General features: G+C 43.6%; 1 protein-coding gene across 3 annotated transcripts in view; it reads left to right on the top strand.

Moving 5' to 3' along the window:
* The window catches only part of VPS41 (VPS41 subunit of HOPS complex), a 189,487-nt gene that overhangs the window by 28,854 nt on the left and 138,721 nt on the right, over positions 1-21,912 (top strand). For all 3 annotated transcript variants that reach the window (XM_055131907.1, XM_055131894.1, XM_055131900.1), the window contains 2 exons: positions 601-708; positions 5,544-5,621. In XM_055131907.1, the coding sequence (XP_054987882.1) occupies positions 601-708; positions 5,544-5,621 (186 nt within the window). The remainder of the gene's footprint in view (positions 1-600; positions 709-5,543; positions 5,622-21,912) is intronic.

Raw genomic sequence — 21,912 nt, 5'->3', positions numbered from 1 at the left:
GCAACGTTACTGGTGCCCACTCGAGCAAATCGATGAGCAACGGGACGACATTGTGACAGTGCTGTCTCCACGGTAAATGTTTTGTGTCCATGAGGTCAAATTATAAATATTTTGAAGAAATGTATTTTCTTTTTTTATTGATTTGTTTTTGGGCCACACCCTGAGGTGCTCTGGGCTTATGCCTGACTGCAGCGAGGATTGCTTGGGGGTGCATACAGGGTGCCAGGGATTGTGCAGGGCCAGCACCTGGCAGCTGTGCTGCCTCTTGGCCCTGAACACATGTTCTTGATTGGCATCTGTCTGCATCCAGTGCAGCTAACACTGACTGTGATATGCCGGGTTGATTGAATTCAGCCCCCGGAAGTGAGGTTACTTGAGTCTCTAGCTCTCGAGTTTACTCTGTTAGTGCTGTTGTGGCAGCCCGTAGTCCCAGTCAGGAGAAGGGACCGTGAAGATCCTGACATTTTGCTGCAGTTGTAGTTCTTGACAATCGTGGAGAGAATCATCTTTGTTCTCCCACGAGTTGTTTGGGTCTTTGACTCTTTAAAACAAAAAATCCCAAATCCCTGTTGGCTGCCATTTTTCTGCTTTTTCGTGCAGGAAGAAGAGAGCGAAGAGGAGCCCAAGCTGAAGTATGAGCGGCTCTCCAATGGGGTCACGGAGATCCTGCAGCAGGATGCTGCCAGCTGCATGACTGTGCACGACAAGGTGGGCTCCTGGGTACTCCCGGCAGGGCTGCTTCTCTGGAGCGTCACCCTTTGGATGCGGTGGGGGGAGGTTTTATCTGCCCATCACTCTTCCTCTCCTTCCTCCCCAGCATCCCCCAAACAGCCCCAAATCTTCTGTGTAGATCGGCATTCATACACCCACACTCCACGCTGCAAAGGTGTCGTTAGGCAGTGATTGGAGTTGGGGCTTGCTTTTTAGTACACATTATGTTGTTGTTACTACTTTCCTTTGACTTTTGGGCCACACCTGGCAGTGCTCAGGGTTTACTCCTGGTTCTGAGCTCAGAGATCACTCCCGACTGTGCTCAGGGGACCAGATGGATGATGGGGATCAAACCTTGGTTTACCACGTTCAAGGCAAATGCTCTCCCTGCTGTATTATCTCTCAAGCTCCAGCTTGTTCAAACTTCTCAGTATTTCTTTTAAAATGTGAAGTTTCATCACTTCTCTGGACCCTCCCCCAAATGGTCCTCTGATGTGTACAAGCCATCTCCTAAACAGCTCAACTGCTGGTTGTTTTTATCGAAACTCGACATGAACTGGGTGAATTTGTTGTCTTTTCTCTCTCATAAGCTCTGTTCTGTTTATTCTTCTTTGATGGCATCCCTCTGTCTTCTGTCGCTAGCCAAGGCCCTCAGAAGCCCCTGCTGATGTCCCTTCTTCTCCCTCAAGCTTCTAGTATAAGCCCATCTGCTGCCTCCTTGCTGGAATGAGCTGTAGAACTGTGGAAAACACTGATGAGAAAAACTTTAATTTTTATCATCTACTAACTGCAGGTCCGATGACTGCCCCACTCCCTCCAGTCCATGTAACTGCCATTTTCTGCCCTGGGGGAGGCTGTTTTTGTTCCCAGCACCCCCCCTCCCCCACTTGGGCAGCACGCACCCTCATCTGCTGGAATTCACTCCCAGTCAGAGCTCTTCTTATCCTTTCTGTTTTGTTTTGTTTTGTTTTGGGGGCCACAACCAGTGGCACTCAGGGCTGACTCCTGGCTTGGTGTTTAGGGTCACTCCTGGGGTGTCGGGGACCAAATCACGGTTGGCTGTGTGCAGGACAAGTGCCTTCCGGCTGTCCTATCGTCCATCTCCTTATTTTCAGTGGGTTGTAGTGGGGGATGGGCCCCCCACCTGACCATGCTCAGTGCTTGGGGGTGCTCCCTACAGTGCTCTGAGATGATGGTTCCTCTCTGTGCTGAGTCTGATCCCCCCCCCATTCATTTCTCTGGAAGTCGTGCCTGAGCTACACACTATCTTCAAGTTTGGTTTTAGTCCCCCCTAATACTTCGCGAGTCTTTCAGAGACACAAATAGAGTGATGGAATCCTCTGCCTAGAATTCTTAATTGATACCCCCAGTCCTCGTGATATGAACAAATCCTCCTTTTAAACGACTTTTGACTCTCAGTTCTCATTAGCTACTCAGAGGCCTCTGAATGCAGCCTCTTTTGCCCACCTCCCCTTGGACCTGTACTGGATGCCCCCACCATGTAAAAGTATTGGTAGTTTTGGAGGTGGGCTGGATGGATACCCCACCAGATAAAAGTAATGGTCATTCTGCTGGTGGTGGTGTTTTTAGGCCACACCCAGCCACTCACTCTTAGCTTTGAGCTCAGGGATCACTCCTGGCAGACTTAGGGGACGATACGGGGTCTTGGGGATTAAATCCAGGTCAGATGTGCCCTACCTGCTTATACTGTATCTCTGACCATCTTTTAAAAATTTTTTTAATCGAGATTCTTTGGTTTAAAGTGCTATTAATAAAGATTTCTCGCGCACATAGTACTCGTACCACACCCATCACCTGTGTATCCCTCCGCCTCTCAGGGACCCAGGCTTCCTCTCTGCCTCGCCCCACCAGCTAGCTGCATGGATGCGGTGGATCAAGTCTCCCTTCTGTTGCCTTGTCCCTTTGTGGCCCCCTGGATGTTATCTCTGAGTCCACATGTGAGAGGTCATTCTGTATCTGTCCCAACTGACTTCACTCAGCGTGCTAGCCTCTAGTCTCACTATGTTCCTTGCAGATTGCATTATTTCATTCTTTCTTAGAATATACATCCCTTTTTTTGGTGTGTTTTAAGGATTCCTTTTCATATCTTACTTACACAAGATCCAGTTATGGATCAGAGAGATGGTATAGTAGAGGTACTTATCTGGCCCATAGCCAACCTGGTTTCCATCCCCTGCACCCACCAGAAAGATTCCTGAGCACCAAGCCAAGAGTAGTCCCTGAGAAGCACTCCTGAATGTGACCCCCAAACCAAAAATAACAGAAAGTTCAATTATTTGTTATAGTAGGGCTCAGAAAAATTGGGTGTCCATCTGTGAATTTGAAATGAATAATGTTTCTGTAATTAAGCATGAAAAATGCAAGGGAATAATTAAATTATATTCTTTGCCCATCCTGGATTTTAAGTGCTCTCAGGTTAAAAATATTTTTAATAGTTTCAAAAGTGCAAGGCTTTTACTGGCTGATAAGAGTAGCATTTAAAGAATTTGTACTTATCTTTGTGATTAGCTGCCAATTTGCCAGTTCTTTTTATTGAATTTTAAATAGTTGAAAGCATTACCAAATGGAAGCATACTCATCAATAATATTGGTAGTTAAATAAATTTTTTAAGAACCATCTTATTGATTTATCAAGCTTATTATATATTTTTTGAAGATCACATCATTTATAAAACAGGGTAGCAAAACTAATTCAAATAACAGAACGTTTTCCTAAACAAAAGATATAGTGAATTAAAAAGTCTCCTCTCGGCCAGAGTAGTAGTCCAGTGGGTAGGGAGATTCTGTTGCAGCTGACAGAGGTTTGATTCTTGGCATACTATAAGGTCCCCTGAGCCCACCAGAGTGAGGCCTGAACTCAGAACCAGGAGTAACTCCTGAGCACTGCCGGGAGTGACCCAAAACAAACAAAAGGCAGAGTTCTAGAACTTAGTCCTGTACTAATTTCCTCTCCAGTTGGGCTTTCCTTCCCTTCCCCTTCTACTTTTCAGTGAGCTATTTACTAATAAGACGAGAATCTAAAGTAATCATATTTTACATTGAAACTATTAAATCAGAATTATTTCTATTCCTTTATGCTTTAAATATTAAATAAATAGTATTTGAAAAAGAAAAATGGAGGGAATTAAAATCGGAGTAAAGTGTGCTGCATAGGGCCTTTAAAACGTCAGTAAAGTAAATTAAACTAGGAAGTTCAAGAGAAGAAGCAAACGTGTGGTACTGGAGGCTGGCATAGTATTAGGGCGTTTAAAGGATATAGGCCCCCTTAGTTTTCTAATACCCAGGTGCAGTGTTTATGCGGGCAGTCAGTAGTGCCAAGGACGTGGCTGCAGGGAGCTTTTAGGATCCGTACTTCCGCACAGGTGGCTCCAGAAGGAAGGGGAGCATTGTTGGGGCCTTGTGTAATGCTCCAGGCCTTCTGTGTAAATATTCTTAGATCGCCACCAGGGAGAAGCAGCCCCCACCATCCGAGTCTTTGCTGCTGATGAGAGAATCTTCTGCTTTAGAGAAACTTGCTTCATTTTAAACATTCAGGCCAATTTCCCTCCAGAATTGCCTCTTTCCTTCTCCCTCGCAGGGGCTGGCACCCCCTTCTCCAGGCTCCTGTCTGTCCTGGATGAGTGATCGGCCTGGCACCCGCACTCAGGCAGCCGTGCAGCGGGATCGTCATAGCTAGTTATGTCTGCACACCTGATGTTTTATTAACCAGTATTGATTTTTCACCCAGGAGACTTTTTTTCTTCCTGAAAAAAGGCAACCTTGCAAGAATGAAAGGCATCACAGGGGATGAATTTCTAATGATCCCCTTCTTTCCGTGTGGCGCCTCCTCTGTGTTGCTTCGTATTTGTAAGAGCCCGAGCTGAAATTTCATTTTAAGCCCTTCTAGTTTGTGAAATCTCTAGAAATCTGGACGTTCTGTAAGATTTTTTTTCCTTAAAGATGGTGCTGCTTGACTGCAGCCCTTCCTAGTGCCTGCAAATTTGAGCATGTCATTATAGCTTGCAGTGAAGCATGCTTGCAGGCGCTGAAATGCAGAGTATTTACAACTACTGGAGTAATGCTTAAAGACACAAAGAGGAAGAAGAACCTCCTGTCCCATTCCAGTAGCTCAAAAGTTTCTGTTGGCTTGTTGAGGTTCAGAGAGTTCAACAATGGGAGTGATTAGTTTTCTTTGGTAAATAGATCTTTTCATACGCTGAGATAACTGTGGGGCCCACCAGATATTTTGTAACAGGGAAAGACTTTGGGGGTTAGAGTCCAGACATTTATACTCAGCATCGTACATTATATGCAGCACAGTAACATTCAAATGCTAGCTCTGATAGTATCAGTCCCTCTGAATTTTCTCACTTCAAGGTGGCATGCGTTTTTCTTTCTGAAAAATAGTTCTCTGCTCTCTGTAGGTGTGTATATTTTTTTGACCTTCAATAATAGCAAAAATTCACACATTAGCTGTTAAGTGTAGGGGGCTTTCTTGATCGTTCTGTGTGACTTGGAGTTCAGCTGTGGGCGGGTGAGCATTCACCGCTGCATTTTAATTTCCCGCCGCAGCCCATCAGGCACTGTTCACTGCCTGCATGCACACCCTTGGTTGTCAGTAGCTGAGGCTCCTCGTGAGTCATTCTGACAGCTCCCTCCACCATCACAATAGAGGCCTGTTCTGTTGTTTCCTAGGAACCTTTTCCAAGGAAGGGCATCTTCCAGGCATTGCAGGTCACTGTTGTCATTAAGTGTCTTCACTTTGCAAATGGTTTTATTACCAAGTTTATTAGTGACACCCCAGTAGACTGACCCCTCTGTTCTTCTTGCAGTTTCTGGCACTGGGCACACATTATGGCAAGGTTTATTTACTTGATGTCCAGGGGAACATCACTCAGAAGTTTGATGTAGTAAGTATAAAGTCTTTCTTTATTTGGGTTTGGGGGCCACACCAAGCCATGCTCACTGATTATTTTTGGCTTCATTGTTCTAAATGGTATCTGGGGAACCATCTGGTGCCAGAATTGTACCCAGACATCCTGGGCAAAGCATCCATTCAGTTCGTTTAGCCACCACCCCAGCCTCTGTAGTGTAAAACAATGTATATGGTGATTGTCATCTTAAAAACTATGTTTTATTAATTTTAGCAATTTTGTTCGAGCAGGCACCAGTAACGTCTCTCATTGTGATACTTATTGTTACTGTTTTTGGCATGTCCAATACGCATGGGTAGCTTGCCAGGCTCTGCCATGTGGGCTCCATATTCTCGGTAGCTTGCCGGGCTCTCCAAGAGGGGCGGAGGAATCGAACATGGGTCGGCCATGTGTAAGGCGAAAGCCCAACTGCTGTGCTAATGAATATAAAGGGTCTTTATGAATTAGAGTGACAAGTATAACTAAAATTTACCGTAGATGGTAAACATTTTAAAGGGAAACATAGAGGTTTGTATATTAGATACATACATACATAAAATAGTTTGTACTTTTTAAATGCAGACTCCATTTAATGCCTTTCTACCTTCTGTAAATTTGGAATTTAGCCAATTATAATTATCCATTTTGCATCTAAAATGGTCTTTGTGTTTCCTTTAAATTGTAACCATGTAGAATGTATAGGAGCATTGTTATAAACAGAAAAAAAAGCTTCTGCTAGTGAGTAATTAGCTTATTTGCATACTTAGAGACTGTCAAATTCTTAAACTGTTCACTCTCTTACTGGGAGACTATTATCAATTGTGTCCATCATTTTCTCCAGATGCTTGTAGTAATTGGAAATTGATTATTAGCATTGCTGGTTCATTTGGTCTTTTCTAATTATAAAACTAATATTTTATGTGATTATTTTTGAATACTAAACTTTTAAAGGATTATTATTGATTCAAAGTGAAGAACCAGACTCTGGATTTCTTTATGATTCAGCATGATCGAAGATGAAGGAAATGCTCAATTTGAAATGTATTTGTGTGTGGGTGTGTGAGCCACACCCGGTGGTACCCAGGCACTCCTCGCTCTGGGCTTGTGGGCTATTCCTGGTGGCTGAAGGGGGCTGGTAGGAGCAGGCCCCGTCTGCGAACCTGCCCCTTCCATACAAAGCATGCACTCAGCTCCTTGAGCTCTCCAAGGCTTAGTTTTGATTTTTAAGAAATACCTTGCCTGAAAGAATCAGATCAGCTATGGTTATATGAATGTGAATTTCTGAGGTGAAAAAAATAGTTATGTAGGGGTGGGAGAGATAAGCATGATTTTTTTTCAAGAAAACATCAGTTCTTGTTGAAAGAGTTAATTATAAAGTAATCATAAAGATATGACTTCTAAAGGAGATCAACTTTTTTTTTAATTGAATCACCATGAGCAACACTTACAAAGCTTTGTTGCTTTGAGTTTTATTCATACAATGATCGAACACCTATCCTCCACCAGTGCACATTTTCCATCACCAGTGTCACCAGTATTCCCCCTTCCCCCAATCAACCCTTCCCCCTGCCTCTATGGCAGACAGTTTCCTCTAAACTCTCTCTACCTTTGGGCATTATGGTTTGCAATACAGATACTGAGAGGCTATCACGTTGGTCCTTTATCTGCTTTCAGCACACTTCTACCACCCTGAATGACTCCTCCAACCATTATTGACGGTAGTGATCCCTTCTGTGTTCCAGCTGCCTTCTCCCCCAGCTCATGAGGCAGTATTCATGTGGGCTGTGGAGCAGGATTCCTCACCCTTGTGTCTTCTGCCCTTGGGTGTCATTCTCGTGTTATGTTATTTTATATTCCACAGATGAGTGCAGTCATTCTGTGTCTGCCCCTCTCTTTCTGCCTCATTTCACTTAGCATGATACTCTCCATGTCTGTCCACTTAAAAGCAAATTTCATGACTTCATCTTTCCTAACAGCTACATAGTATTCCATTCTGTAGATGTACCCACGTTTCTTTAACCAGTCATCTTTTGAGAGATCAACTTCTAAAGCTAATATATTGTGCCTGCAAGAAAAAGGATGCTTTGTTTGCATCCCAGAAGACAGAATCTCTGAAACAGTGGAAGAGAATTAAATATTCTAACCCTACTGATACATGAAACAGATTGTGAGTTTTGGTTTTCCCCTGGGATTTCTTTTAAGCAAAGAAGTATATTTTTACCCTCCCTTACTAATCTCCTGGACTCTGGACTTGTGTCTTTGTGACCTAAGTACTGGTCGTTGGGTTGCAGCTAACCAGGTGCCTGTGTGGGCAGAGCTTGTTTGAATGGTGTCCTTGTCTCCCACCCTTGGAGGACAGCCCATCTGTCCTGGCTCTCAAATGATTTGTCCCCGGGTGGTGATTCTGTGGCACTCTACTTGCAAGCAAGGCTTTTTCGTACCTTTCAGAGAGTGCCTGGCTTCTCCGGCTCCCTGAGCGTACTCTGCTGCTTCTGTGGCCAGGACAGGGAGCCCCAGGAGGTGTCCAGCGTCTGCTCATTTGGTCAGTCTCTTTTGTAGAGGATTTCAGTTTCCCTTCTCTGATGTCAATTTTATGTTAGGTATATATCCTGTATTCTTTTTTCCCCCAGGCAATTTGTATTGTCATTTTATCATATACATTTTTCTACACTTTTCCCCCAGCTCTTCTTTGCCTAAATATGGCATCTCTGAAGATGAGTTTCTCTTCAACATTTCACTTTTGGTGGTGGGGTGGTGGAGGGTAGGGGATGGAAGAGGCAGTTAGCATGGTACTGTTTTTGTTCTTTTGTCTTACCCAGGAATTTTATGGGAGAAAAAAAATTGGTTGGCTACACCCTGCAGTGCTCAAGGATTACTCATGTTTCTGGCCTCAGGAATCACTCTTAATTGGCTTGGGAGATCATATGGGGTGCTCCAGATTGAGCCCCGGTTGGCTATATGCAAGGCAAATGCCATACCCTCTGCACTGTTGCTCCAGCTCCTAGAAGAAAATTTTTTTCTTTCTGATCATTACCATTAAGTATGGGAATTAATGTGATAATTTTCAGACTGTTATAATTTTAAAAATTAGCCTGAATCTTTAGATTCTTAATCTCTGGTGATTTTTTTTTATTATTTTATTTTACTATCCAGGTGATAATGTTGCTTTGTGGAACTCTGCACACAACACAACACACACATACATACTCATATGTTCATAAATCATACCACTGAGATTATTCCTATGTCTGTATATTCTTTAATAATTGTGTGGAAGGGTTCATAAGAGTTTTTATGTTACCAAACTTTCTAGACTGTTCATTGGTTGATTAAGAAGAAGTAAAACCAGACTGGAGAGAGAATACAGGAAGTAAAGCACTTGCCTTACAAACAGCTGACCAAGGTTCAGTCCCCATCACTGCGTCTGGTCCCCTGAAACACCAGCATGGGTGATCCCTAAGCGCAGGGCCAGGGATAGCCTTCGGAGACCTCCAGGTTTAGTCCCAACCGTCAGCCTCATTCCTCCAAAAATCCCCACACACAAAGATTTAAAATAGCTAGGGCAATAATTCATTTTGCATATTGGCGTTCCGGTTTCAGTACATTTAAAAACTACTCATAATATAAATTAAGATGATTTAACTCCAAACATGTCTTTAATATTATGATATCGAAACTTAATTGATAAAGTTAATTTTATTTCATTCACGCAGAGTAAAATTTAAAAGGTCTAGCGTCTCACATAAAGGGAGTCAAGTTGCTAAGAAAATCACCTTCTAATATAGATTAAATTTGTCCCAGACTAGTGGTTGTCTTACTTACTTATGCAGAATATGACTGGTTACTGCAAGTTCTTAGAAGATATCAAATGTGTTCTGTTGGTTTTGTTTTGTGGCCATCCCTGTTAATGCTCAGGGTTCATTTTTGGATCTCTGCTCAGCAGACCCTGTATGGTGTGGCACTGAGCAGGGCATGGTACATGCTAGGCACAGGTTTTACCGGCCATATAGCTCTCTGGACCCTCAGGGTATTTATACCTACATAATTCCATTACTTTCTTTTAAAAAGTGTTTTGTGTGATAATTTATTTAAGTACTATGATTTACAAATTTGTTCAGAATATAGTTGTTTCAGGTATTCAGTCGTCTATCACTGGTCACACCATGGATGTGACATTTCCTTCACCAGTGTTCCCAGTTTCACACTCACCCCCCCCCGCAGGCCTGCTCTCCTAGCAGTCACAAAATAATTTACTTTGTTATTGATGGTTACTGGAACGATAGCTCAGTGAGTAGCGCGTTTGCCTTGCACGCGGCTGACTTGGGTTCGATTCCTCTATGCCTCTCGGAGAGCCTGGCTAGCTACCCGTGGCTTATTCGATGTGCCAAAAACAGTAACAAGTCTCACAATGGAGATGTTACTGGTGCCTGCTCGAGCAAATCGATGAACAACGGGATTGATAGTGACAGTGACAGTGATTGCTGGTTACAATATATATCAGATAATGGTGTTACTGAAGTCATTGAGGATATACTGTGCAACATGTTAGGTGTGAGTTGAGCCTTCTGTGTTCTTGTTTTCACTCTCTGGTCTCAGTGGGTTTCCACTCAACTTTCCCATCTGATTTTCTGTGATTCTACTGGACTGTCAGGTCTGTGAAGCTTGGAGTTACTGCGTGGTCGCATATGTGGTCATGTGCTTCTGTGTCTTTGAGCTGGGGTGATCAGCAGCTGGCGCGCTTCTCCGAGATCAGTCATGGTGCTGAGCTGTTTCTGTGGTGGTGGCAGGAGCTGGATGTGGCTAGGAGGAGCACTGGGATTCAGTCTACCCCCATCCTGCTAAGGCTCCAGAGGTCTGGGTCCACAGGTGGCCGAGCCCATGGGGGTAACTCAGCTGCCGGTGCCTCTCCATGGTCAGTCGTGGAACCCTGTTACCCTCTTTTTGATAGCCCTACATTTTCCTTAAACATACTGATTTAGGACTTAGTAATTGGAAATACTTTGAAACACCACCCAAGCTCTTTTGGTACATTATTCTGTATGTCTTAAATCTTTATATTCTTTCAGGTTTACTAGCCGGAGAGCTAAGAACTCCACTGAGCTAATATAAATTTTTGTGGCTTCCCTTTATGTGTTTTTCTCTCTTGGTTAGAAAGTTTTTGCTCTCTTGGGGCTGGAGAGATAGCACAGCGGGTAGGGCGTTTGCCTTGCACGCGGCCGACCCGGGTTCAAATCCCAGCATCCCATATGGTCCCCTGAGCACGACCAGGGGTAATTCCTGAGTGCAGAGCCAGGAGTAACCCCTGAGCATCGCCGGGTGTGACCCAAAAAGCAAAAAAAAAAGAAAAAAAGAGAAAGTTTTTGCTCTCACTGTACCATTGACTATAGCCTTCAGATAGATTCCTATATGATGGATGGTTTCAAAAGAGAAAATGATAAGAAAACAAAATAGAGGCTAGAGAGATAGTGCAGTGGGTAGGGTGCATACCTTGAATGCATCTGACCTGGTTTGATCCCTGGCATTCCATATTGTCCCCCTGACCCCGCCAGAAGTGAATCTTGAGCACAGAATCTGGAGTAACTCCTGAGCACCACCAGGTGCAACCCAAAAATTTAAAAAGAGAGAGAGAGAGAGCTTCTAGGTATTTTATTTAATACAAATGCAGTTTTTAAATTGATATTCAATTTACAGTGTTTACAGTGTTACTAATAGTTTCTCGTGCACATAATTCCAGCCAGGCCTGCCTTCTCCCCACGACTCCCTCTCCTCTCCCTTCCACTCCAGTGAATGGGAAGAAATATTTGCACACGATATATCAGATAGGAGGTTGATTTCCACTCACGAAACTCAGCAACAAAAAGTTCAGTGACCCCCTCCATAAGTGGGGCAGGGAGATGATCAGACACTTGCCTAAAGAAGCCCTGGGGACAGAATAAGGTGATGTAGATTGTTTAATTACTAAATATTTTTTCCTTTACATTAAAAATTAAAAGGAAAACAAATTTAGTCTTTTACAAATATTTGTGAAACCCTTTCCTTATTTATGGCTTATGAAATCTGCTTGGGGAAAATACCAAAGCTGAGCTTACACGAACTTACCTGAGTGATGGAAGACTTTTCTCAGGATAGTACCGTTTTCCTGTTTGCTCCCATATTTGTGGAAGCAATGTCTGTTCTGCATTCAGTAGCTAGCTTTTCGAGGCCCTGTGTATTTGGCCAACAATGCAAATGTGGAACTGGAATGCCCTTTATTCTTCCTTAAGAAAACAAAAGAAAATTGCTCTGACAGTTTATTCCTTGATATCATAAATATTCTCTTGCCAGGCCAAAACAGGAATTTTCTTTTATGTTGGGATGTGTCGTCCTCTGAGTCTCCAGCTGTGCCGTTTCCTTCCACGCCCCACGTTAGTGCGGGGCAGCGGCTGGGGCCAGCCTGATGCTCATGGGTAAGGAAAGCCGGCGGGGCACTGGCCGGCTTCTGGCAGGGCTTGGCAGGGCTAGGCAGCTCCTGGGGTCGGACCAGGGCCGTGTTGCGTTGGACTGGACAGGAGTGGGCTCACGCAGGGTCAGAGTTCACTGGGAATGGGCGGCTGACTCCCTTGACCTCTCTTTTGCTTCCCCCCTTCCCTATAAGAACGTAGTGGTTTATCACATTCCTGGCGGATGGGATTAGTTGGAAGCTTATCTGAGATGTATGTGAAAAGTATGCAGCACAAGACTCAGTAAATTGTTAGCTATTCCGAGGAGTGGGATCCAACCAAGAACCTGATCTGAGGCGTTTGCTTTCTCAGGGAGAGCTGCTAAGTCACTGACACAGTTGGCTTGGAGAATATTATTGGACGTAGGCATACCTAGAGGGCAAGCAGGGGTGCAGGCAGGAAACAAGGAGGAGCAGAAGCTTCTCCGGCACTCATTCTCCGGGTCCCTGGGCTTTCTTCTTTCTCCGAGGGTTGGCATCCCTGGCACAGGTAGATTTATTTCTTTGATATTTAAAAACATGCTCACGTAGGTAACAAGTTCTCTGTAATGGACCCCAGTACATTTGTGGCAAGTTGACTTTAGAAGTTCATGTTTAATGTAGACACATTGCACCTGCGGTTACAAGATTCATCTTTGGAGAACTGTTGAGAGACTTCAGGGGAATTGATGAAGTGGCATTTTACACTGGACAGTGTTGTAACAACTTCTGTGATAAAAGTTCTTTAGAGTTTGGGAAAGTTTCAATGGTGTTCCTTTATCTTCGTTCTTTTTTAAATTTACTTTTTATTGAATCACCATGAGAAAGTTACAAAGCTTTCAGGTTTAAATCTCAGTCATACAGTGATCAAACAGCCATCCCTTTACCAGTGCATATGTTCTACCACCAGGATCCCCAGTATACCTCCCATCCCACCCACCCCCATCCACCCCTGCCTGTGTGGCAGATGATTTTCACTTTACTCTTTACTTTGATTACATTGAATATTTCAACAGAAAACTCATTATTATTATTTGGAATTTTCCCCCAACAATCAGACCAGCCAAAAAGGCATCATTTGATAATTTGTTTTCCATTGCTGAGAATGGAGAGCATATAAGGTTGCGGCCATGTGGTTTTGGATTTCTGGTATTTTAGTAATTAAGTCCAGAGAAATTTTTGCCAGAAGTCGCATCACTGCAAGCTCATACCTCTGTTTCGTGGGCTCTAAGAGACAGCGGTCACCACATCGCTGAAGCCACCGAAAGGAAAGACTGAGAGAGAAAAACCTTTCCCCTGCTGGGGTGGCATGGGGCCGTAGCTTAGTTCACAGTCTAGAGGCATTTCCCTTCATCTTATTTCTGAGTCTTCTCTGCTTGGTTATAATAGTTCAGCCTCAGGGGCTGAAAAGATGGTACAGTGGGTAGGGCACTCACCTTGCTCATGACTAACATGGGTCTGATCTCTCGCATCCCATATGGACCCCGAGCACCACCAGGCCTGATTCCTGAGTGCAGAGCCTGGATTAACCCCTGAGCATCACCATGTGTGGCCCCCAATCAAAAACAGACAAAAATTAAAAATATAAAGGAGGAAACTCAATTATTAATAGCTTTGTAAATCATGGGTCTTTAATTAAATGAAAATTATTTAAAAATGAATAATTTGGTCTCAATTATTTAAACTATTTGTACTGCCTCTTTCAGGCAAGTGAATTTTTTCACCAGCCTGTTGGAAACTCAGAGCTTTACTTTCCCTAGTGCTGTTCTTGATGGATTAGGATGCATTAGCATTGCTCTTACCACTGCTGTTGTAAATGGCAAAGGGGAAAGTGAGTAAGAGCTTGATTTCTCCTAGCAGACTTGCCGCTGTTGGTCCCGTCGGCGAGCTTGTGACTGAGAGCTGGAGAATATCTGCGTGGTCCTGCCGCTCGACTGGGCCACTCACCTGGTGTTCCCGGGCAGCTGCTGTAAGCAGAGCTGTGCTGAAGGTTCAGCATAGCAGATGCAGAAGTAAGATCTCCAGGGTGATGACCCCGTTTCTGCTGCCTTACCTATGATAGAAGTAGTTTATTACACGCTCTCGGGCATTGTTCTCTGAGGAAAACAGGGAAATTTAGTTATTTATTTGCAGCTGCAAGTTTGACTGCTACAGGCTTGGAATGTTGGTGTCTTGACCAGCTGTAGCGGCCACTTACTTGCCATACCGGCCTTTGAGCCACTCCATGTGAAAATCAGCACATCAGCGTTTATTTCTCCGCTGGCTATTATTTGGAGTCACTTAGACACTGACTTGCACTGTGCTCTGCAGCAGGGAGCAAAGGGCTGGCATTGCACCTTCCCTGCCGAGTGGTTGTGCTCCCAAATGACAGAAACTGCTCTGAACAGGCCCAGACTTTGCATTAGACAAGTACATCTTTTTCCTGGAGTCCTTGCTTCTTCAGCAGTGGGGTCTAATGATCCAGAGAAAGAAAGTTATCTTCTCAAAATATTTTTTGTTTTCACTTATTTCTTTAAAAAAATTTCCCATTCACTCACATCGAGCTTCTTATTTAATATGAATACAAGAAAGAGCCCGTCTCATTTCAGAGGTGTTTTTTCTCAACTCTAGGTGATGTCTCAGGCCCAGTGACCCTCCATCTCGGATGCTGGTCCCTGTCATTTATCTCCATTATTTCCCGCAGACCCTCTAGAAGCTTCTCACAGTCCACACATCCTTCAGCAAGTCCTTTCTACTGCTACTGCCTTTGTTCAGGTCTTTATTGCAGGGAAGCCCAGCTGATGGCACTGTCACCTGTGTTCCTACTCTGTCCCCCACACAACTGCCCCACATGTCCCCGAGGGACACTGCGGTTTGTCCTCCCTCCGTGCAGACACACCCGTGCCTTCTTCCTGCCGGTGGGATCCAGCAGAACTCTTTCCTGCCTGCTCCAGTCCCGGCATCTTTCCCAGTAGCATGAGCTCTCCTGTCTCCCATCCCACATGTGCCTGTAGGACAGCTTCCTGCTGACCCTGGGCAGGAGAATGGAGATTTCATAGTCACTCAAGTGACGGCTTCTGGGTCTTTCAGCAGAGGTCCTGTGAGGATGCATAGCAGACTCGGACAGTGGGGAATGGGAGCCCTGTGTGCAGGTCAGGTCACAGCCACCTGGAGAGTGAAACGGGGACCAGAGCAGGTGTACCTTGGGGAGGTCACGTGCCTTGCATGGGGCAGAGCTGGGTTTGAGCCCTCCCTCCACAAACAGTCACACACACACCCCCAGCACTGTCAGGAGTGATCCCTTGATCCCTGCACACAGAGCCAGGGGAAGGTCCTGAGCGTCACAGGTTCTCTGCCCAAACATCCCTTCCTTCCTTCCAGAGTAATGAAAAAGGAAATGGAGTATCACTGTATCACTGTCATCCCATTGTTTATCGATTTACTCGAGCGGGTCCAGTAATGTCTCCATTCGTCCCAGCCCTGAGATTTTAGCAGCCTCTCCTTGTCTTTCCCAACGATTGGAGGCTCTTTCAGGGGGATGAGTAAACCATGTTATATTATAAAATGGTGCGGGGATCACAAACTCCATGTGAGCCCAAGTCCCCAAACCTAAGTGCCAGCTGCCCCCTTCTCAGAAACAGAATCAGTCTGCACCAGCCCCTCCCTGGCTCAGCCTGCTCCAGGCACAGAGCAGCAAGGAGCAGAAAGGGTCTGCAGACTCTCCCCCCACAACGCCTTGTTCCAGCTCCTTGGGGAGGTGCTTTCTGGGGAGCACTTTTTTACCCACACTGAAGAGGACTTGTTTCTCCCCTTCTGTTTAGCCCTCCTTGTAGTAGTAGATAATTTGTTGATATTAGTTGCTTTTCTTTCCAATCATTTGTTAATAAATCGTACCTTACTGCCCTTTGGAACTCTGGGAAGACTTTGTATTTGCCCAGTGATTCTGCTGTCATTCTTTCCCGCCCTGCCCTGCCCCCATCATTCCCTTTGCAGGCTCTAACTTGGTAAGGAATATATTGACTCATTTATTAAAAATAATATTATATGTACTTCATATTATATTTCACTATTTTGGAAGTAGTTCTCTAGGTTGAAAGCTATTTCAAATGAGAAATCAAGCAAATCATAAACAATGAACATTTGAGAATAATTTAATTGCCTAGTGTACTTTTAAATATTTTATGCTTTTGAACTATTTTATATTGCAGCTGCATACTCTAGCTCTTTCTTAACAATAATTTTGTAATAATATTTCATAAAAAGTAGGGAGAACACCTTAGTCCTTTTAGGAGTGGTGGTCAAAGTTTACTATCATCATTAATGATAATGTAAAGTTACTTTAGACTTCCTGTCTCGTAGATGCTTTATGTAATTTGTTGTGATCCCCCACCTCCTGCCCTCCCCCCTTGCCCAACATTTTGTTATTGTTTGTTTGGTTTTGAGGTCATACCCAGCTCTCTTAGAACTTACTCCTTTGGTGTCAGGAATGACTCCTGGTACTGCCAGAAATTGAACTCAGGCCAGCTGCAGGCAAGGCTGATCCTCTGAACAGTCTGTCCAGCCCTTTCCCTATCTTTATTGAGGTACTAGTAGTTCCCCATCTTTATTAAGATACTGTTAAGTAACAGTTTCATGCATGGTAGTTTCCAATACCACACCACCACTCATAGCTTGCCTTTATCAGTGTCCCCAAGACCCAGGAATCTCCACCCCACCCTTCTCCAACATGATTCTGGACCAGTTCTCCAGTTCTGTTGCCTTTGGCCATTTGTCACTCTCTTACCCTTACTGTGCATTCCATATGTGAGAGATCGCTCTTTATCTGTCCATCTCCATCTGCCCATGTCCACCTGTCCATCTCCAGATTGTTCTGTAGCCGTCCACCTCCAGTTGCCACCATATGATAAATGATAGATTGCATAATTTCATTGTTTCTATAGCCACATAGTATTCCGTTGTGTTAAACTGCTGCAACTTCTTTTTTTTTTTTTTGCTAAACATTTTATTTATACTTACATGTTATTTATGAAAATTAAATTAGGGTCAGCTTTTGTTCATTTTTAATGTTCCATCTTCATACTATCATTCCAAGGGGTTTATTTATTTTTTCTCTTTTTTTATTAATTTATTCTTTTATTGAATCACCATGTGGAAAGTTACAAAGCTTTCAGGTTTAAGTCTCAGATATACAATGCTCAAACACCCATCCCTTCACCAGTGCACATATTCCACCACCAAGAATCACAGTATACCTCCCCCCCCACCTCCCCACCTCCCCAGCCCCCCACCCTGTCTGAGTAACTGGTAAATTTCACTTTACTTTCACTTTACTTTGATTACATTCAATATTTCAAAAAAAAAAGCTCATTGTTATTGTTTGGAGTTTCTCCCCCCTAAAGTCGACCTGCTGAAAAGGAAGCATTTGATAATTTGTTTTCCATTGCTGAGAATGAAGAGATATGAGGTCGAGTGGCCGCACTAGCGGCCGCACAGTTTTGGATTTCTATATTTTAGTATTTTAGTAACTAAGTCCAGAGAAATATCTGCCAGAAATTGCATCATTGTAAGCTTGTACCTCTCAGCTACTTTATATTCCATGTATGAGTGCAATCTTTCTGTCTGTCTCTTTCTTTCTGACTCATTTTACTCAGCATGATACTTTCCATGTCGATCCACTTATATGCAAATTTCATGACTTCATGTTTTCTGACCGCTACATAGTATTCCATTGTGTAGATATACCAGAGTTTCTTTAACCAGTCATCTGTTTTGGGGCACTCTGTTTTTTCCATATTGTGGCTATTGTAAACAGTGCAGCAATGAACATAGAAATGCAGATGTCATCTCTACTATACCTTTTTGCCTCTCCGGGATATATTCCCAGGAGTGGTATTGCAGGGTCAAATGGAAGCTCAATTTCTAACTTTTTGAGAATCATCCATATTGTTTTCCAAAAGGGCTGAACCAGTCCACATTCCCACCAGCAGTGAAGGAGAGTCCCTTTCTCCCCACATCCACGCCAACACTGGTTGCTTTTGTTTTTTGGGATGTGGGCCAGTCTCTGTGGTGTGAGATGATATCTCATGGTTGTTTTGATCTGCATCTCCCTGATGATTAGTGATGTTGAACATTTTCTCATGTGTCTCTCAGCCATTCGGATTTCTTCTTTGGTAAGGTTTTTGTTCATCACCCCATTTTTTGATTGGGTTGGCAGTTTCTTCTTGTGGAGTTCAACCAGTGCATTGTATATCCTTGATATCAACCCTTTATCGGATGGGTACTGCGTAAATATCCTTTCCTATTCTGTAGACTGTCTTTGTATTTTGGTCACTGTTTCTTTTGAGGTGCAGAAGCTTCTTAGTTTGAGATAGTCCCATTTATTTATCTCTGTTTTCACTTGCTTGGCCAGTGGCGTGTCAGCTTTGAAGATACCGTTGGCTTCAATGTCATGGAGGGTTTTGCCGACCTTGTCTTCAGTGTACCTTAGGGATTCTGGTCTGATGTTGAGGTCTTTAATCCATTTTGATCTGACTTTTGTACCTGGTGATAGGTGGAAATCTGAGCCCATTTTCTTGCATGTAGCTGTCCAGTTTTGCCAGCACAATTTGTTAAACATGCTTTCCTTGCTCCTCTTCACATTTCTTGCTCTCTTATCAAAGATTAGATGATCATATATTTGGGGTGGTGTGTCAGAGTATTCAACCCTGTTCCATTGGTCTGCAGCTCTGCCTTTGTTCCAGTACCATGCTGTTTTAATGACTACTGCTTTGTAGTAGAGTTTGAAGTTGGGGAGGTTGATTCCTCCTGTTGCAACAATGTTGAAATTTTACTGGAGAGTCAGAGGCACTTTACTTGCAGAAGAAATATACATTTTTGGGGGAGGATCACAGGACTGCCTCCAAGGTTTTGTGTTATGGCCTGCCCAAGAGCGCAGCCTGTTCAACCTCCTTTTATTTATTAAATTAACATACAAACCAATCATATTCAGCCACATAGGCAAATATGCAAATCAACCAACGCAAACAGTAACCGCCATTTATTTATTAAATTAACATACAAACCAATCATATTCAGCCACATAGGCGAATATGCAAATCAACCAACGGAAACAGTAACTGCCATTTAAAGTTACAGTAACCAAAACATAAACCTTTACATCCAGGCCTCACTAGGCCTGAGATTATTGGATGTTGTATACCAACACCTCCCATTTTCTTTTTCCCAAGAATTGCTTTAGCTATTCGTGGGGGCTTATTGTTCCATATGAATTTCAGGAGCGCTTGCTCCATTTCTTTGAAGAATGTCAAGGGTATCCCTATAGGGATCACATTGAATTTGTACAATGCTTTGGGGAGAATTGCCATTTTGACAATATTAATTCTTCCAATCCATGAGCAGGAAATGTCTTTCCATTTCCTCGTGTCCTCTTTTATTTCCTGAAGTAGCGTTTTGTAGTTTTCATTGTACAAGTCCTTTACCTCCTTTGTTAAGCTGATTCCGAGGTACTTGATTTTTTGAGGCACAATTGTGAATGGGATTGCTTTTCTCATGTCACTTCTTCTCTCTCATTATTTGCATATAGGAAAGCCATGGACTTTTGGGTATTGATTCTATAGCCTGCAACTTTACTATACGAGTCTGTTGTTTCTAGGAGTTTCTTGGTAGAGGTTTTAGGGTTCTCTAGGTATAGTATCATATCTGCGAATAGTGAGAGCTTGATTTCTTCCTTTCCTACCTGAATGCCCTTAGTATCTTTTTCTTGCCTAATCGCTATTGCAAGTACTTCCAGTACTATATTGAACAGAAGTGGAGAGAGTGGGCATCCTTGTCTCATCCCTGTTCTCAGAGGGAAGGCTCTTAGTTTTTCCCCATTGAGGACGATGCTTGCCGTAGGCTTGTGATAAACGGCTTTGACTATATTGAGGAAGGGCCCTTCTATACCCATTTTGGTGAGCATTTTCATCATAATTTTGGTGAGCATTTTCATCATAAACGGGTGCTGGATCTTGTCAAATGCTTTCTCTGCATCTATTGATATGAAAACTGCTACAACTTCTTGATCCATTCTTCTGTAGTGGGCATTTGGGTTGTTTCCATATCTGGGTATTTTACTAATGCTGCAGTGAATATAGGTGTGCATATTTCATTTTGAATGTTTTGAATGAATGTTTTTGTGTTTAGGGGATAGATGCTAGGAAGTAGTATCCCTGGGTTATATGAGAGTTCTAGTCTTCCTTGAGAAGTCTCTGTTCGAATTTAAAAAGTGTGTGCATCCTCATGCACTAGGTGGCTGAGAACTGCCTCCCCAGGCTGACTGATGGTGATGGATGAATGGAGGATGGAGAGATGGGGAATGGTGGAATGGGGAGCAGGGGCCACAGGCTGGTTGGTAGTCAGAGACCATGTATTTTTCTTTCTCCCCATCTCTTACAGTGTAGTTATATAGAAATCATGAAGGGTAGAGGTACACATAGATGGGGTTGAACATTGTCATAACAGTGAAGAGATGTAAAGCCACTCCTTTAGGGGAAGTTCTTCTAGGAGATTAACTCAGGGACAAAATCTCATCTGGGGGTTCAGCACTTCAGATTATTAGAAGATTTGCTCAAGGGCGGGATTGCATCTAAACGTGTATTGCTTTCTCCTTTCTTCAGCTAGTAATCCATTTAAACAAGCATAGTAAATCATAGTAAATGTACTTCTTACTAATACTTCTAGTCATCTTGCATGGACACAGTCACTGTCACTGTCACTGTCATCCCATTGCTCATCGATTTGTTCGAGTGGGCACCAGTAACGTCTCTCATTGTGAGACTTATTGTTACTGTTTTTGGCATATCCAATACACCACAGGTACCTTGCCAGGCTCTGCCATGCGGGCACTTTACACTTGGTAGTTTGCCGGGCTCTCCGTGAGGGTCAGAGGAATCGACATGGGTTGGCTTCGTGAAAGGTGAACGCCCTACCACTGTGCTATCCCTCCAGCCCATGGACACAGTAAGAGACATATTAAGCTTAAAGGTTGGCTCTTCCTGGGCACATCTCTCCATATATACAAGACTACGGTCCTCAGGTCAGGTTAGTCTTTCCTAACCCCAGCAAGGTCTTTAGTTACTTCTTTTTGGATCACGACAGAGTTTGTTCCATAACTGTTCTCCTAACATTATACTTGCTTAGCCTGTCCCTTTTTGATGCCTGAGTAGTACACAGCTTGCCCTGGGTCCATCCAAGCCCCTCCCCAGGACCCTTCTTTTGTGGGCTTTAGGAAGTAAGGACAACTGAGGCTTAAGACAAATAAATAGGATGGATGCCCAGGACTGAATATTACTCGGAGTCAGTTGACTCCCATGTTACAAAAGCATAGCATCATCAACTATCTTCCTGTGTATACAAAAAGAATATTACTAAACCAGCAAAGGACATAAAGAGAAAAGCAGTATAGGATTAGGAGTGCCTGATGTAATTGGTGTGCCTTGGGAGCACTGTGGGGAGTAACTCAGTAACCCTAAGCTCCCGGTGGGAGGAGCAGGGACCAGACAGTGCTGTCCAGCCTCTCTGTGCTGCTTTCTCCAGAAGCAGGTGGCATTCCCAGCAGCAGGGAGCAAGGCTCCTTCCGCACACGTCACCACTAGCACCAGTTATTGCCAGGCTTTTTTACTGCTGTGAGTTGATACCTCATTGCTTTTTCAAAGTTGAATTTCCATAATTTAATAAGTGAGCACGAGGCTTTTTCATATGCCTACCGACCATCCCCATCCCCATATCTTTGGGGAGGTGTCTGTTCATTTCTTCCTAATTTTGAATGGGGTCATGGAATTTTTTTGTTGTTGAGCTTTGTTGATGCTTTGTAGA

Source organism: Sorex araneus, chromosome 1 (assembly GCF_027595985.1).
Source record: "Sorex araneus isolate mSorAra2 chromosome 1, mSorAra2.pri, whole genome shotgun sequence".
Taxonomy (NCBI): Eukaryota; Metazoa; Chordata; class Mammalia; order Eulipotyphla; family Soricidae; genus Sorex; species Sorex araneus.
The sequence above is the reverse complement of the archived record's forward strand: the minus strand, read 5'-3'. Positions and strand labels throughout refer to the sequence as shown.